The 13,709-nt window shown below is 40.6% G+C and overlaps 2 protein-coding genes and 1 pseudogene across 5 annotated transcripts; 1 reads left to right on the plus strand and 2 right to left on the minus strand.

Annotated features, from left to right (window-relative positions):
- Positions 1–698: 698 nt before the first annotated feature.
- Positions 699–11,251, minus strand: LOC122136529 (splicing factor, arginine/serine-rich 19-like). Of its 4 annotated transcripts, XM_042720228.1 has the most exons (11): positions 11,059–11,251; positions 10,449–10,502; positions 10,159–10,281; positions 9,975–10,051; positions 6,547–6,647; positions 4,105–6,453; positions 2,764–4,005; positions 2,578–2,660; positions 1,693–2,001; positions 1,127–1,255; positions 699–1,022 (listed from the first exon to the last, which is right to left on the minus strand). In XM_042720228.1, exons 1-11 carry the CDS (start codon positions 11,062–11,064, stop codon positions 864–866), a joined length of 4,632 nt encoding a protein of 1,543 aa, XP_042576162.1. In that variant the 5' UTR covers positions 11,065–11,251; the 3' UTR covers positions 699–863. The 4 variants fall into 4 exon arrangements, with proteins under 4 accessions (XP_042576162.1, XP_042576159.1, XP_042576160.1 ...); XM_042720225.1 differs by having other exon boundaries at positions 2,764–6,453; XM_042720226.1 differs by lacking the exon at positions 11,059–11,251 and adding an exon at positions 10,600–10,660 and having other exon boundaries at positions 2,764–6,453.
- A 434-nt stretch (positions 11,252–11,685) lies between these two features.
- LOC122136533 (insulin-like) lies at positions 11,686–13,500 on the minus strand. Its single transcript, XM_042720249.1, has 2 exons — positions 13,007–13,500; positions 11,686–12,091 (listed from the first exon to the last, which is right to left on the minus strand). The coding sequence occupies exons 1-2, from the start codon at positions 13,362–13,364 to the stop codon at positions 11,937–11,939; spliced, it is 513 nt and encodes a 170-aa protein (XP_042576183.1). The 5' UTR covers positions 13,365–13,500; the 3' UTR covers positions 11,686–11,936.
- Positions 13,501–13,572: 72 nt separating this feature from the next.
- Positions 13,573–13,709, plus strand: part of LOC109113698 — an 11,591-nt pseudogene continuing 11,454 nt past the window's right edge.

A 13,709-nucleotide genomic window follows, 5' to 3' on the forward strand; every position in this document is an offset into this window, starting at 1 on the left:
AGTTTTCTCAAGTACAAATAAAATCCAAAACGCATGCATTTATCGCAACCATTCATATACACACTGTAGTACCTCTTCCATTGACTGTCTTCTGCCAACTCAATTATATCATGTGAAGCTTAGATGGGGTAAAACAAATTCTCTAGCTAGGACATTTTGTCAGAGAATTTCGGCTGTTTATAATTGAAGTAAAAAAACGTCATCAAACATAATTCTGTCCCATGTATATACACAATCACTGTCCTATGAGATGGAACCGATAAATATCCTCCGTTCCCGAGGTATCTCAGAATCTGAAAGAGTGTCACGAGTAGCACCTCTACAAATGAATGCTCTCTGACACTGCGAGAAGAATCAGGTTGCACTTGCAATCCTAATGTTAAAGAAAATATGACGGCGAATGTTAAATCTCTGTTCTCGGTTCTTTCATTCATTCTTTCACACTCAAAACCTCAATTGTAATAAATGTATAATCTAGCTGACTATTTAAAATGTGCACCCTTCTCTGAAAGGGAGAGAGGAAGAAAGAACACCCATGTAGTGTACTTAAAAGTATATACATGATGAACATAATGTGTAAGATAGTGTGTGCCATCTTTTCCTCTCCCTCTCGAGTGTATACTTTAGTATACCTTATATCATACCACATTTCTATATTCATACATATTTATAGCAAGACAAGAAAGAGAGACGGGAAGGAGGGTGGAGTACTCAAGTTTACATGATGTCAACACATGGGGGGAACAGAGCAATATAACAAAGAACTGTCACTCAATAGCCATGGTGGGCCCAAACACGTGCAGGGGAGGAGATTTTGCAAACTTGTTTGACCAGATGGAGAGAAATAAACAGTCTTTGTCCAATCATGTTGAGGAATGCATTGAGGCAGACTCTCTGTCCTCTTTTTCCTCCTCGTCCATCTTGCGGCCGTGCTTTCTGAAATACTTGTACCTCTGGACATAAAGCTTGACCAGGTTACTCACTTTAACTGGGTTTATCTCACCTGTTCGGCTGTGACAAATCTGTGAGGTAAAGACAGATTTAGTCATGATCTGTCTAAATATTTATTAGTAGCACTGTGTTGTGTGCCACGAATCAAGGCTATCTTGAAGTTATGTTTATTTACCTTGTGCACAGCTTTCCTTAAGATATCCTTGTATTCGTCTTTGTTGATGTCTTTACGCTGGTAGTATGGCTTGATGGCCAATTTGACTTCCTCTACTGCCCTCTCCTGGGTGTGGAGCTTCTTCAGATACTAACCAAAAGTAATTGATTTAGATTTGGTTTGTTATAGATAGGGTTGCAATCCCCCCACCAAAAAATTATAATAATAATTTGTCATATAGTAACACTGAGAGCAAGAAAACTATTAATTATCAAGCAAGATCTTTTGTCCTTGAATGTTTTTAAATTAATGTTTGGCCCAACCTGCTGCCAATAGAACTGAACTTAGAATTACAAACAATAATCTTTCGCATTCTCACTGCAAATGGACTTTAAAGTGATTCAAATTCAAAGCACCTTAAATTGTTAAATCGATTTACTTCTGCACCAAGCCATACAGTTTTTCCTTTTTGCAGACCTAATTACAGATATATAGAAATGTATAGATTGAAAGGAATTCTATGCTTGTCTACAAGACCTACGGGCTGAAACAAAGAGAGAGAACAATGTTAAATGAAGTGCTGATACCTTGTCAGGGTCTTTACTTTCATTATCCCAGCCCATTTCACTCCCCCCTGTTGGCCCTGTCATTCCCACTGGCGATGGAGGCGGTGGAGTTTGAGCACAGCCTCCACCCATTGAGAGTCCAGGGTGTAAGTGTGAAGGAGGAGTTTTGGTGCAGCCAACCAATGGGACAGAGCTGTGGAGAATAAACTGGGCAGGAGTGGGTCCTGGGGGTGGAGCATGTGATGGAGGTGGAGGAACTTGTGATGAGACAGATGAGGATGATAAAGGAGGGTGTGGCTGTGACTGGTTCTGATTGGCCTGAGAGAGAATCTGTGTAAAATGAAAGGGGAGAATATTACAATTTTATTACACTTTTACACTATTAATTAATTAAATAACCAAACAACAAAAAAATAACAATTCAATAAGCCAAACATCAAGACTTTAATACATCTGCATAAAAACATTAAAAAAAAATAAATATGTCACAGGAATTATTCTGGAATCACAGGGCATTTATAAGGAAAAACAACATTATATAAAATAATAATAAACAGGCAGTCACACTAGACTTTAAAACATGAAAAAAAAAAATCAGACACTGCAACGGATCAGATTTTTTTTAAATGCACAATTACTCCACTTTTATGTAACACTGCAATCCTGCAGTTTTAAACTTTGCTGTCTTTTAATTGAGCTAGGAGGTCATGGTGGGACATATCGATCTTCTATTGGCCACATCTACACATATGAATTTCCAGATCAGAATTCACAGAAATTGAACTTTGGAAACTACTTCATATGAGCTTCCATTTCCATGTCTCCTGAATTTGCATTCATATGAATGTAAGTCAGTGGAGCGAAAAGTTTAATGTGACCACCTCTTAATAATATCCCAGGTTTTACCTGACTTGTGGCCTGGATGAACTCTTGTGCTTTGGCTCTGCTGGCTATATTGGCCTCCTCCATTTTGAAGAGGAGAGCTGTCACTGAAAAGAGATTTAACAGCAGAACATGACTTCTGATCCCACTATAAAATTAAAATGCATGTCGAAAGTGAATTACTTAAAAAGTCATGTATTGAACACTCACATGCTAAAACACCTCCAGCAGTGCAGTCCACTCCGGTTTGTAGACTCCAGGGTAATGGTGGAGGCGGAGGTGGTGGTGGCTTGTTAATTGAAGATGAGGACACTGACGAAGAGGAGGATGAAGAAGGGTCATTTGCCAGAGGAGCACTGGAATGAGAGATGGAGGCTGACACCAAAGCAGCTGAAGTAGAGCATGGTGGTGAGCCTTTCTGATCATCTGGTGGGGGTGGTTTAGCACTGGAAGTGGACTGAGATATGGTATCACCCCTGATCTGCAATGACAGCAGACCGGGAGGGCTGGTAGGGGACTTTGAGGGTGTGAGAGACAAGGCTTTGGACTGACCAGGGCCCTCCTCTAAGAGGAACGATGGCTCTGGTGTCTTGCAGCTACTATCAACAGTTTGAGAGTCTGGGGATGACTCTCTAGTATCTCGAGATGGAGGCAAAGACAACGGGGATGTGTGTGGTGGTGAAGAGGATGGAGGAAGAATACTTGCTGATGAGGAAGTGGAGGATGATGAAGAGGAGGAGGGAGTGGGACCAGGATGAGCTGGAGGAGGACTGGATGGTTTGGATCCAACCCCAACCAAAGGCTGCATTTCTGTTGCTACTCCCGGCCAACCACCACCAACCGTGCTACAATTACTATTAACACCTTTAGAATCACTTCCATCCACATTTATCCCTTTCTCTCTGGGCTTCTTTCCAGGCCTCCTTCTACGTTTTGCTGCCAATGAGGAAGTAGGGGAAGAGGCAGATGAAGATGTGGACGTAGCAGAGCTTGGCTTGGCCTTCTTTGACTTCAGTCCACTCGGATTTGTTGATGATAGAGGCCTGAGTATGTTGCGTTGTTTCCCAGTTTTGCTTGGGTCTTTGCCTCTCCCTGGAAGGGCCAGTGTCTCTGAGCAGGGCTTGAGAAATGGTGATCGGCTCTCATTGTCTCGGCGGAAAACCACAGCAATAGACCCACCAACAACTGAGGACCCTGAAGCTCCACTTACAACACCACCAGGTCCAAGAAGGTCAAGGCCCAGCTTCCCAGAGTTCCCAGTTGTGCTACTAACACCTTCACGCACCAGAACAGAGACTTTAGATTGGAGCTTACCCTTTCTGGTACCACCACTGAGCTTCTTGGACCTGCCAGAACGCCCGGCATCCTTCTTCCCTATTTTCTCCTTACCGGTTTTCCGTCCTCGTTTAGTAGTGGATGAGGACGCTGTGGGCTGAAGGGAGGTGGTGTTGCCTGAGGATGCAGAAAGAGGTGGTGAGAGAGATGACAGAAGGTTTTGACTTTTGGATTTTGGTCTATGAGAGGAAGAGGAGGAGGTGGATTCAGACTGACCAACTGTCTTGCTAGATCTGGATTTCTTCTTCAGATGATGTCGGCTAGTTTTGGGTGTTTCGGATTTAATTTTAGGACTGGGTAAAGGGGGCTCAGGAGGAGGAGGAAGTAGTGGTGAGTCCTCTAGTGAAGGGTAGTCTGAATCCAGTGCTTCTCCATCTAAGGAGAGCATGTCTATCTCAGGACGATCCGAGAGACGGTCAGATTCATATCCATGATAACGAGGAGGCGTGAGGGAGGTGGGGCGGGATCTGCTCCTGTGCTCCTCATCCTTTCTCTCCTTATCATCTGATCGTCTCCTTCGTTTCTTCTTCCTCTTACGATGTTTGTCTGAGCTCTGGGATGGGCTGCGGGAGCACCGTTGGCTATGGGGTGGTGATCCTGGTACTGTGGTGGTTGTTGTAGTGGTGGTAACGGTGATGGTACGTTTGATCGCAAAAAGATCCGAGCCATTGAGATCCTGAATGGACGGGGGTACAACAGGTCTAATATCTCTTCTCCTGTCCCTGTCTCGATCTCTTTCTTCAACCATCTCTTTCTCTCGGTCTCTCCTGTCACTGCTTCCTCTGCTCCTCTTTGTACTGCCTCTCTCTCGGCTGCTTGACCTCCTGATATCTTCATCCCTATCTCTCCTTCGTTCATCTCTTCTTCTGGAGTCTCTGTCTCGCTCTCTATCCCTGTCATCTCGCCACCGGTCCCTATCCCGGTCTCTTTCATGGTTCCTCTCTCGCTCTCTCTCCCTCTCTTTATCTCGGTCTCTATCTTTGTGGCGATCCTCAGAGTGACTGGACCAGGATCTGCGACTGTGTGTGTGTCGTGAGGCGTTCTGGGAGTGGGAGCGGGAGGAATGTTCTGGAGTGCTCCTGCGTCTCTTTTTCCTCTTGTGACTATCACTTTGGCTACTTCTCCCTCTATCCCTATCTTTGTCTTTGTTCTCTTTTACACTACTTTTTTCACGGTCCCTCTCTTTGCTTTCTCTTTTACCTTCACCTGACTCCTTTTCTTCTTTCCTTTTTTTCCTCTTTTCCTTATCTCCCTCTTTCCGCTTGCGTCTATCCCTGTCCTTTGAACTCTTGGAGGATTTGCGACTCCTTGCTTTATCAGTGGATAGAGGTGGAGAATTGGGAAAGGAAGGAGAGGGCAAAGGCAAAACAGGAACAGGTGGCGGTGATATGGATGCAGAAGAAGGGCATGATCTGAACCTCTCTTTCCTCCTACTTGTCAGTTTTCGTCTTAAATCTCCGACACCCACAGAAGCCACTGGTTCCCTCTCCCATTCTTCATCAGCACGGACAGATACAAACCCATCTCCCTCTAACACCCGTAAGATCCTCTCAGGTTTTGGGACACCGGCTTGAAGATAAGAGGGACTGCTTGAAGATGGAAGCAACACCTCCCTCCTTCTCTCAATCACTCGTTCCCTTCCTCTTTCATTGGCACCCACTATCTCTCCTTCTTCTATCTCAGAGTGCTCAGAGTCTGTTCCCCGTTCTCTTTGATTTTTTCCCTGTTCCCTTATTCTATCTTTGATGGATCGCTTGCTGTTGAGTTCTAAAGGTACATTACTGAACACTGAAGATGGAGCATCAATTTCTGACGAATCTGGAGGACCCCGCTCTGTGCCAGCAGGTGTCCCCATTTCCAGTGCTCTGTCAGCTTTCGCAACATTTCCTTCACTATTAATGCTGCTTCCTCCTTCATTCTCCTCATCCATACATCTTTTCTCCTCCTCTGTTTCAGAGACTGGAGAACCTGTTGGCTCAAACGGATCATATTTATCAACCTCTTCCTCCTCGTCCTCAGTGGATGCCCGATCTCTCTCCCCCTCGCCTTCTGTTGGGTGAAAGGGGTCGTATATCTCATTCTCTAAACTCTCCCTCTGTCCATCATTGCATGGATGTGTGAATGATGAAGATGGATGGAGTGAGGGATTAGAGGAAGAAGGTGGCACAGGCATCGATGATGGCACCAAAGATGACGAAGTGGATGACACAAAGTCTCCAGTTCCTTTGCTGACCCTGCTGTCTCCAGCATGGCCTCTGTCCTCATCCTCATGGTAGTTTGTACCCATTCCACCAGGAGATGACGACGAGGAGGAGGAGGAGGGGGAAGAGGGAGCAGACGAAGGAGATGATGGTGAGTTGGAAGGTGATGAGGGGAGAGGGCTTTTGGCCATCTCTATGATGCCATCAGCGTTTTTGAACGAAGAGGCCGGTTGCATTTGTCCCGAGGCTTGAATTACAGTTGAGTAACATCCAGAAAAAGAGCCTGAAGGCAAAAAACTGTCTATAGAAACTCTCTTTTTCCTTAAAGAAGGTGGGAAGTGAAAATTTCCATTTAAGAAGGACCCTAAGAAAGACAATGAAAAAAAAGGTATTAGTTTGATCACACAGTACTAGTACTATTTACATTACATTAGGCAAGCTATGGACTTGAACCTACCTGGCTTCTGGTAACCAAGATTTGGGGTAACACATGTCAACAAAGCAAGAGATGCGCCATTCTCTACTTTCACTTCTGCTGTTAGCTCCACATCAAAGTCACTAAAGAAGAAGAAAAAATATGAGTTTATAGTTTTTCAGTAACACTGTTTAACACAAAACAGGCCTCAACAATAAACCTATTTTCCAGCTGACCCTGTTAAGCCAGTATTTCAGAATATTACTTGCACTGTTGACATTTTCAATGTCCCTGAGACAAAAATAAAAAATGATGCAAAATTTTTTTAAGTGTTAAGGTGCCAAAGCAAAATACACATTTATAAATATTAAAATTACAACATATTCAGAACAAATAACACTTCAATACAGAAGAAAAAATAATCTGATTATTCTCCCATACAGAATATGCACCAATGAAATACACCATGAAGTATGACAACAATGAAATGGCAAAGGTTTTTGACAGATTTTGTTTGATTTGATATAGGACTGGACAAAAATTCAATATTAATATGTATCATAATATAATTTTTTTCAATAACGGTGATATGATTTTTACACACATTTCCGATATTTCAATATACATTAGCAGTGTTTCCCATACATTGGTTTATTTGTGGTGTTTGACTTCGTTGAATAAACATGAGCACTGGAACGGTTCAACGGTGGTACGGTTCAACTTTTCCGTGGTTCGGTTTGTATCATGGTTTTAGGGTCACGGTTTCGGTACAGTTCGGTATGTGCTATGTTTATGGAAAAACTATACATTCAAATAAAAATAAAAAAAGTTTAACTACAAACAACAATACAAATAAATACAGTAGAGTAAAGATACAAATAAAATTGTTTTTTTAGGTAGGTCTATCATTAGTTTTAAGGTACAGAAATTAAATAAAGTAATCAAATGTAAAACAGCATTGCATATTTGACTCTATAAATTATAGATTGATCTTTAGTAAAGTTACAAAAGCTATTCAATCAAGAGCGGTGAGTGATTTCTTTGTTTTTGCTGTTTGATTAATATTAAGACTGTCACTTTAAGAGAATGCACTGACCCAGTACGTTCAGCCGGCTATATCTGCTATAGGATACATACCAAGATGGATATTTTGACATAATTTTTATGTGAATTTGTAAATTCAAACACAATACTTCAGAGAGAGCTTAATATTTGCGCGTGTTCTGAGGCACAGGTTTGCGTGCTTCGGATGAGCACATGCACAAATCTTCTCACTGCGCGTGTGAGCTTGCGTCCTCTGTCTCTTAAATGTTTAAACTGGCAAAGCTTAAATGAGTTTAGCTTAAACGCAGATATCAATGTGTGCTGTTCAGGTCTCACCTGCACGCTATCAGCACCCGGGTGATGAATGACTGCTCATATTCCAGCATATGTCATTCGTATTGAACGAGAGTGAATGGTTTGTCCAGGTTTTTTTTTGTTTGTTTTTTTTCCATCGCTGTTGTTGTAATGTACTGGGAAGCCAGAATGTGCATCCAACAACAGAAACATACAATTGCCGAACACTGTTTTTTTTTACGTGTTATTTATAAGAAACCATATTACAGATGAGTTGTCAGATTTAAGTTGAACTGCAGTCCTAGCGTGTGCCGAACCGTGTGTGGAGAATCGTACGGTTAAATTTTTTTTTTACACAAACCGTTCCACCCCTAATGAGCACTACACGTTTCAAAATCAAAACGCGGCGCGGGTGTTTTATATGAATGTGTCTTTGAAGGGAACCGACTGTCTTCGGAAAAGTTTCATGACATTTTAATTTGATCTTTGATTACAGCCGTTATCGGGGAAACCGCTAGTTCTATGGGTCTCAAAGCGCCTCCTGCTGACAGAGAATCAGTTTGCATTTTCAATAAGCCTGTCTCCAGCAACATGATTTTGTTGTTGCTCAATTTTTTTTTCTGCAGCAACTCAGAGCATTTTTCATACTTTTTATCCTTTGCTGAAGTACATTTGTTTCAATCTATAAGAATAATTATTTGTAAGTCGCTTTGGATAAAAGCATATGCTCTGCTAATGACTAAATGTAAATGTAATCAGCTTACACTACCAGTCAAACGTTTTTGAGCAGTGAGATTTTGAAATATTTTTACTATTTAAAATAACTGCTTTCTATTTCAATATATTTTAAAATGTAGTTTATTCCTGTGATCAAAGCTGAATTTTCAGCAACAAATATTTATGTTGAAACCACAAATCATCTTTCAGAAATCATTCTAATATGATGATTTGCTCTTCAAGAAACATTTATTATTATCAATATTTACAACAGTAGAGTACTTTTTTTCAGGATTCTTTGATGAATAGAAAGATCCAAAGATCAGGGGGGGTTATTGAAATTAATACTTTTATTTAGCAAGGATGCTTTAAAATTTGAGATAAAGATAAAGACATTTATAATGTTACAATGATTTCTAATTCAGATAAATGCTGATCTTCTGAACTCTCTCTTCAAAGAAACCTGAAAAGATTCTACTCAGCTGTTTTCAACATAATAATAAATGTTTTTTGAGCAGCAAATCAGAATATTAGAACGATTTCTGAAGGATCATGTGACTGGAGTAATAATGCTAAAAATTCAGCTCTGAAATCACAGGAATAAATTATAAATCTGACCTGTGTTGTAACCTCATGCTTGATTGCACAGACACTACTGGAAGAGAGCTGAGCTGAAAAATGTAATGTTTACTATCATCCTCCTGCATTACTGACACACTATTGTCCTCCTGCATTACTGACACACTATTTTCATGTTTAACAAGCTGTTTCCTGTTTTAAAGCTGTGTTGACACATTCTTTATTAGTGTTGTCAAAAGTTCTGACAGCGATACCATTCGGTACTGACATTTTAAAAATGTCCATTTCCCGCTAACATTTGAGTGCTGTTGAGCAGATTCTCAAACCTGTGCCGATTGGTCATTGTGTTCACACGCTCAACAGATATGACTGTGATTGGCTACGATGATCATCGCTTCAACCTCTTCACACAGATGAGCGCTCGGTGAAGAGATGATCACTGTAGCCAATCACAGTCATATCTGTTGAGCGCGCGAACAGCGGATGTTTTTAAAATTTCAGTACCGAATGGTATTGCGTTTGGTCTATGCTTTTGACAACACTAATCTGTATTGTGTAATGCGCTATATAAATAAAGGTGACTTGACTTGAATTGACAGTCTAATGGACCCAGCTGTGGTCATAACAAACTTTTGATAAAATGTCTACTCCACCACCCCTCAAAAACAAATAAACACCCAAACAAAAATAAACACACAATCAAAAAACAAACAAAAAACACACAAATCACACAAAACAAATCAAAACCCAAAAAAAAAACACAAAAGGCAAACTAAGTCAAATTTTGGTGCTAGCATGCTCAATTTTGAACTGTATGTGCTGAATTAAGCACTTACCAGTCCAGGTACTGAGGTTGTGAGCTGAGCTGAGGCACAAGAAACACAGGCTCAGAGGAAGTAACAACAGCAGCCCCCTACAAGAAATTATTCAAGGGTCACCGATTTCAAAGCGGGTAAATTACAGACAGACAAAGCATGTAACAGAACTTACAAACTATGCAAATTGCCTAAATAATGTTACCAATTCACTAGGCTCATCCTCCGAGGTCTCTCTGTTTCCTTGGAAACATCTTAAGCCAGCTGTCCTTCTGTCTGCTTTAGACTCCACTTCCTCCTCTTCATCAGGACATTGTTCAGACGGTGACTACAACAAGACAAGACAGAAGACATTAGGCATATTCAGCAGAGAGCGCTGTGCATGCATGCATGCTGAATCTTAATCTCATTGTCAACAGTATATATATATATATATATATGATCACAGTGACTATCTAACCTGATCCTACACTAACAAGATGACATGACACTTACCTTGCCAGGCACAATTTCTCCTTTGTCCTTTTCATCCTGTCCATCTGTTCCCATCTACACACAGCAGACAACACTGTTGTTAATCAATAACCTAGATCTGAAACATCAGCTCCGAGCCATCATAAGGCTTCACCCGCTATGATAACCATACCTGAGAGACGAGAGGACACTACTTCTGCATTAAATCTCTGTCTTTAACTTGAAGAGCTATCTCAGGGGAACTTGATTACTCGAGTGAACTGATGAGATCAACGCTTGATCTGTGTTGACGCTCAACCCTGAGCCTTCGCTTCTTGACCCAGTGACAGCAGCACTGACCGTGTGCAGTGAATGAAACTGATGTTAGATGATGCTAGAGACGATGCGATCAAGTACGTGCTCCACTGCAGTGTTTGCCTGTGTGCTCACTTGTTATCTGTCATTTAATAACCACCAATACTACACTGTACGTCTCATTCTGAATGCACTGAGTATCACTATCTGCATTTCTCATCTGTGCTTCATTTTAAGCAACCTTCTTGCACTAGCAGTAATAATTTAAAGCCTACAATTTTGTCGCCCAGAAGGTTAGCTGGCTAGCTAAGTTAGACAAGCTATGAGAGCCGTTTACCTTCATAGTGCAGAGAAGAGCCGGTTGATGAATCCCAAAGCTGATGAGCTGCTAAAACCCGCCACAGTGTTTTAGTGTACTTTAAAACGACATGCAGAGGCACGAAACATTTTTCTTAAAGAAACACAATAAGAGGCCCTTCCCATCCGATTCCGCCATTTTGGTTCCCCTTTGGTGAAACTGCCGGCATGGGCTTATGGGAAATGATGTTTTTCATCAAAGACTATTTCTGTGGCGGCGGGTAGGATTAAATGATCAAATTGCATTAACATTTATACTAATCAAAAAAATTCATATTGTTTGATTCTGATACTCAAGTGATTTTGAAATTATTAGTTTAATAATACAGTATTTGATTTTAAATTTGGTCTTTAAATGCAACCGAATGATGACTAGGTTTTTGTTTGGAGCTTTCATGATGGTTAATTCTTAACCATTTCACATTATTAAGTTCACAAACTATCTTGAAAACATTTTGCTTTGTGTCTTTTTCTTGTCATGAACATTTGTATTGTTTTCAATAATGCTTTCATTTTTTATGCACTTTTATTTTTTATGCATTAGCCTACGTTGCATTGAAGGTAGACCTAAACATTTTTATCAGATCATGCATTCCCGGGGAATCAAACCCATCTCCTTGGTGTTGCTATTACATCTTTTGTCTTGTGCAACACAAACAAAAACAGTCAGATTATTTTTTTAATATATGCAAACATTTTAATCACAAACATGCACATTATGTAAGATTTCAAGTGATCCTTCATTCACTGCTGTTCATAATTAGGTTGGTATCATCCCAATAGGCCTACCATATCCCAGACCTGCAGTGTTTAAATAATGCAAGTTATTACTCCGGTGAAGTGCATGCAGCAGACTCTCTATGTGTTACAGTAATTCTCCAGGTCGTAATAGTCACAGTAGAAATGACAGCACTGCTCTACAATGCCTCTCTTTGCAACAGTGCCTCTCTCTCCACTCTGAGCAGCTGCTCCAGTCTGCCGCAGGAAGGGGACACTGTTCCTCATCATGATGCCTGTTGAAAAACTGAATTAATTAATTATATAATATAATAACATTAAATTAATTAATCAACAATATTTCCATTTTCTACACAATGCATTCAGATGGAAAGACCTGATTGCACTTCTAATATCATAAAGAGATGGGGAGAACAGGGATGGTTGGCTACAAGGAATTAATTGGATACCGTCACAAAAATGCTACAAAAATACTAAGAGTAGTCTAATGGCTTAATATATATCATAAATCTATCCAATTAAGTCTTTTTTGACTTAAAAGGCAGTTCACCCACAAATGAACATTATGTCATAATGTACGCACGCTCTTGTCATTTCAGGCCAGTATGACTGTCTGTCTTCTACTGAACTTAAAATAACATATTTTGAGAAATGTCTAATTTCTAGTTTGAATAACAATAGAAGAAATGGGCAGAGTGGGCATCAACTGTGTAGCTGACAACATTTTTCTATGTGTAATTTTCGTTTGTGTTGCACAGAAGAAAGTCATACAACAGTAAGTAAATGGTGATCAAAGTTAATGACATTTTTAGGTGGGGAGAGGGGTTATAGATTAAAAGGCATTAAACAAATATGGTATGTTTTAAAAACATTACTCAAAATGTTTTAGATTACTCTTTAAAAAAATGTGATAGTGTTAGTTTAATTTATCATTTATTTTTCTTCTCTCTTTAATTATATAGCTTCTTAACCTCTTAAAAGCACACATAGATAGGCTATACAAATTAGTGATAGGCCCACTGAATGTTTCCTTTTTTTACCCAGTAACTTAGTTTGCATCAAATGGGTTTCCTTTACGCTTGTTACGCAAAGCAATTTCGTCAAGAAATGGACAGACAGTAGCTAGGCTATCTCTTACTGTAAAGTTGACTGAATGCATCGCAGAGAAACGCAGTTGTAACCAGACTCACGGAAAGCGTGCTCTCTGACACGCCTGGCAGGCTGGTAGAGGAGACCCTTGTCACCACAGACGAGCAGCAGCGCTTCCACGAGCTGAATCCCGCACAGCCTTCGACTCCCGAACGCGCCGCTGTGCGTCACCAGAGAGCCAGCGCACAGAGACAGCAGGAGCAATCCCGATCTGTGCATTCTCCTTACGAGGAAACTTAACAGATCATGAAACGCAAAATAGCAACTTTTCTGCTCAGATTGATTGTGTTCTGTGAAGAGTGAAAGTGTCGTCCAGCGCAGTAGTGCTGGGGTTATTGTCTCTTTCTCTCTGTGTGTGTCTCTCTGTTCTAATGGACTCTGCGGTTTATGAGGGTCCATCAGTGAGCTGAATAACTAGCCTCAATTAATCACCTTCAATCAGTACAAATAATTACCCCTATCAGCTCACCTCAGTCATCCCAGCCTTTCTCTTCCTGACCCCCAATTTGTTTAATTACCCCTATTAAGCTTTATAAAAACCGGTGCTGCTTTCATCTCTCTGTCTTTTTCTCAGTGTTGTCTGAATGCCAGCATAGCTGCACAAGCTTTTTTTTTTTGGGTGCCTATTGTCTGGTCCTATTGGCTTTCTAACTAATTAGTGCTCATGTTCTGAGGATAACTCTTGCAGTAAGAAGTATTATTTTTACATGATTAAAAAAGGAAGAACACAATACAGCAAACCTG

This window comes from Cyprinus carpio, chromosome B3 (genome assembly GCF_018340385.1).
Source record: "Cyprinus carpio isolate SPL01 chromosome B3, ASM1834038v1, whole genome shotgun sequence".
Lineage (NCBI taxonomy): Eukaryota > Metazoa > Chordata > Actinopteri > Cypriniformes > Cyprinidae > Cyprinus > Cyprinus carpio.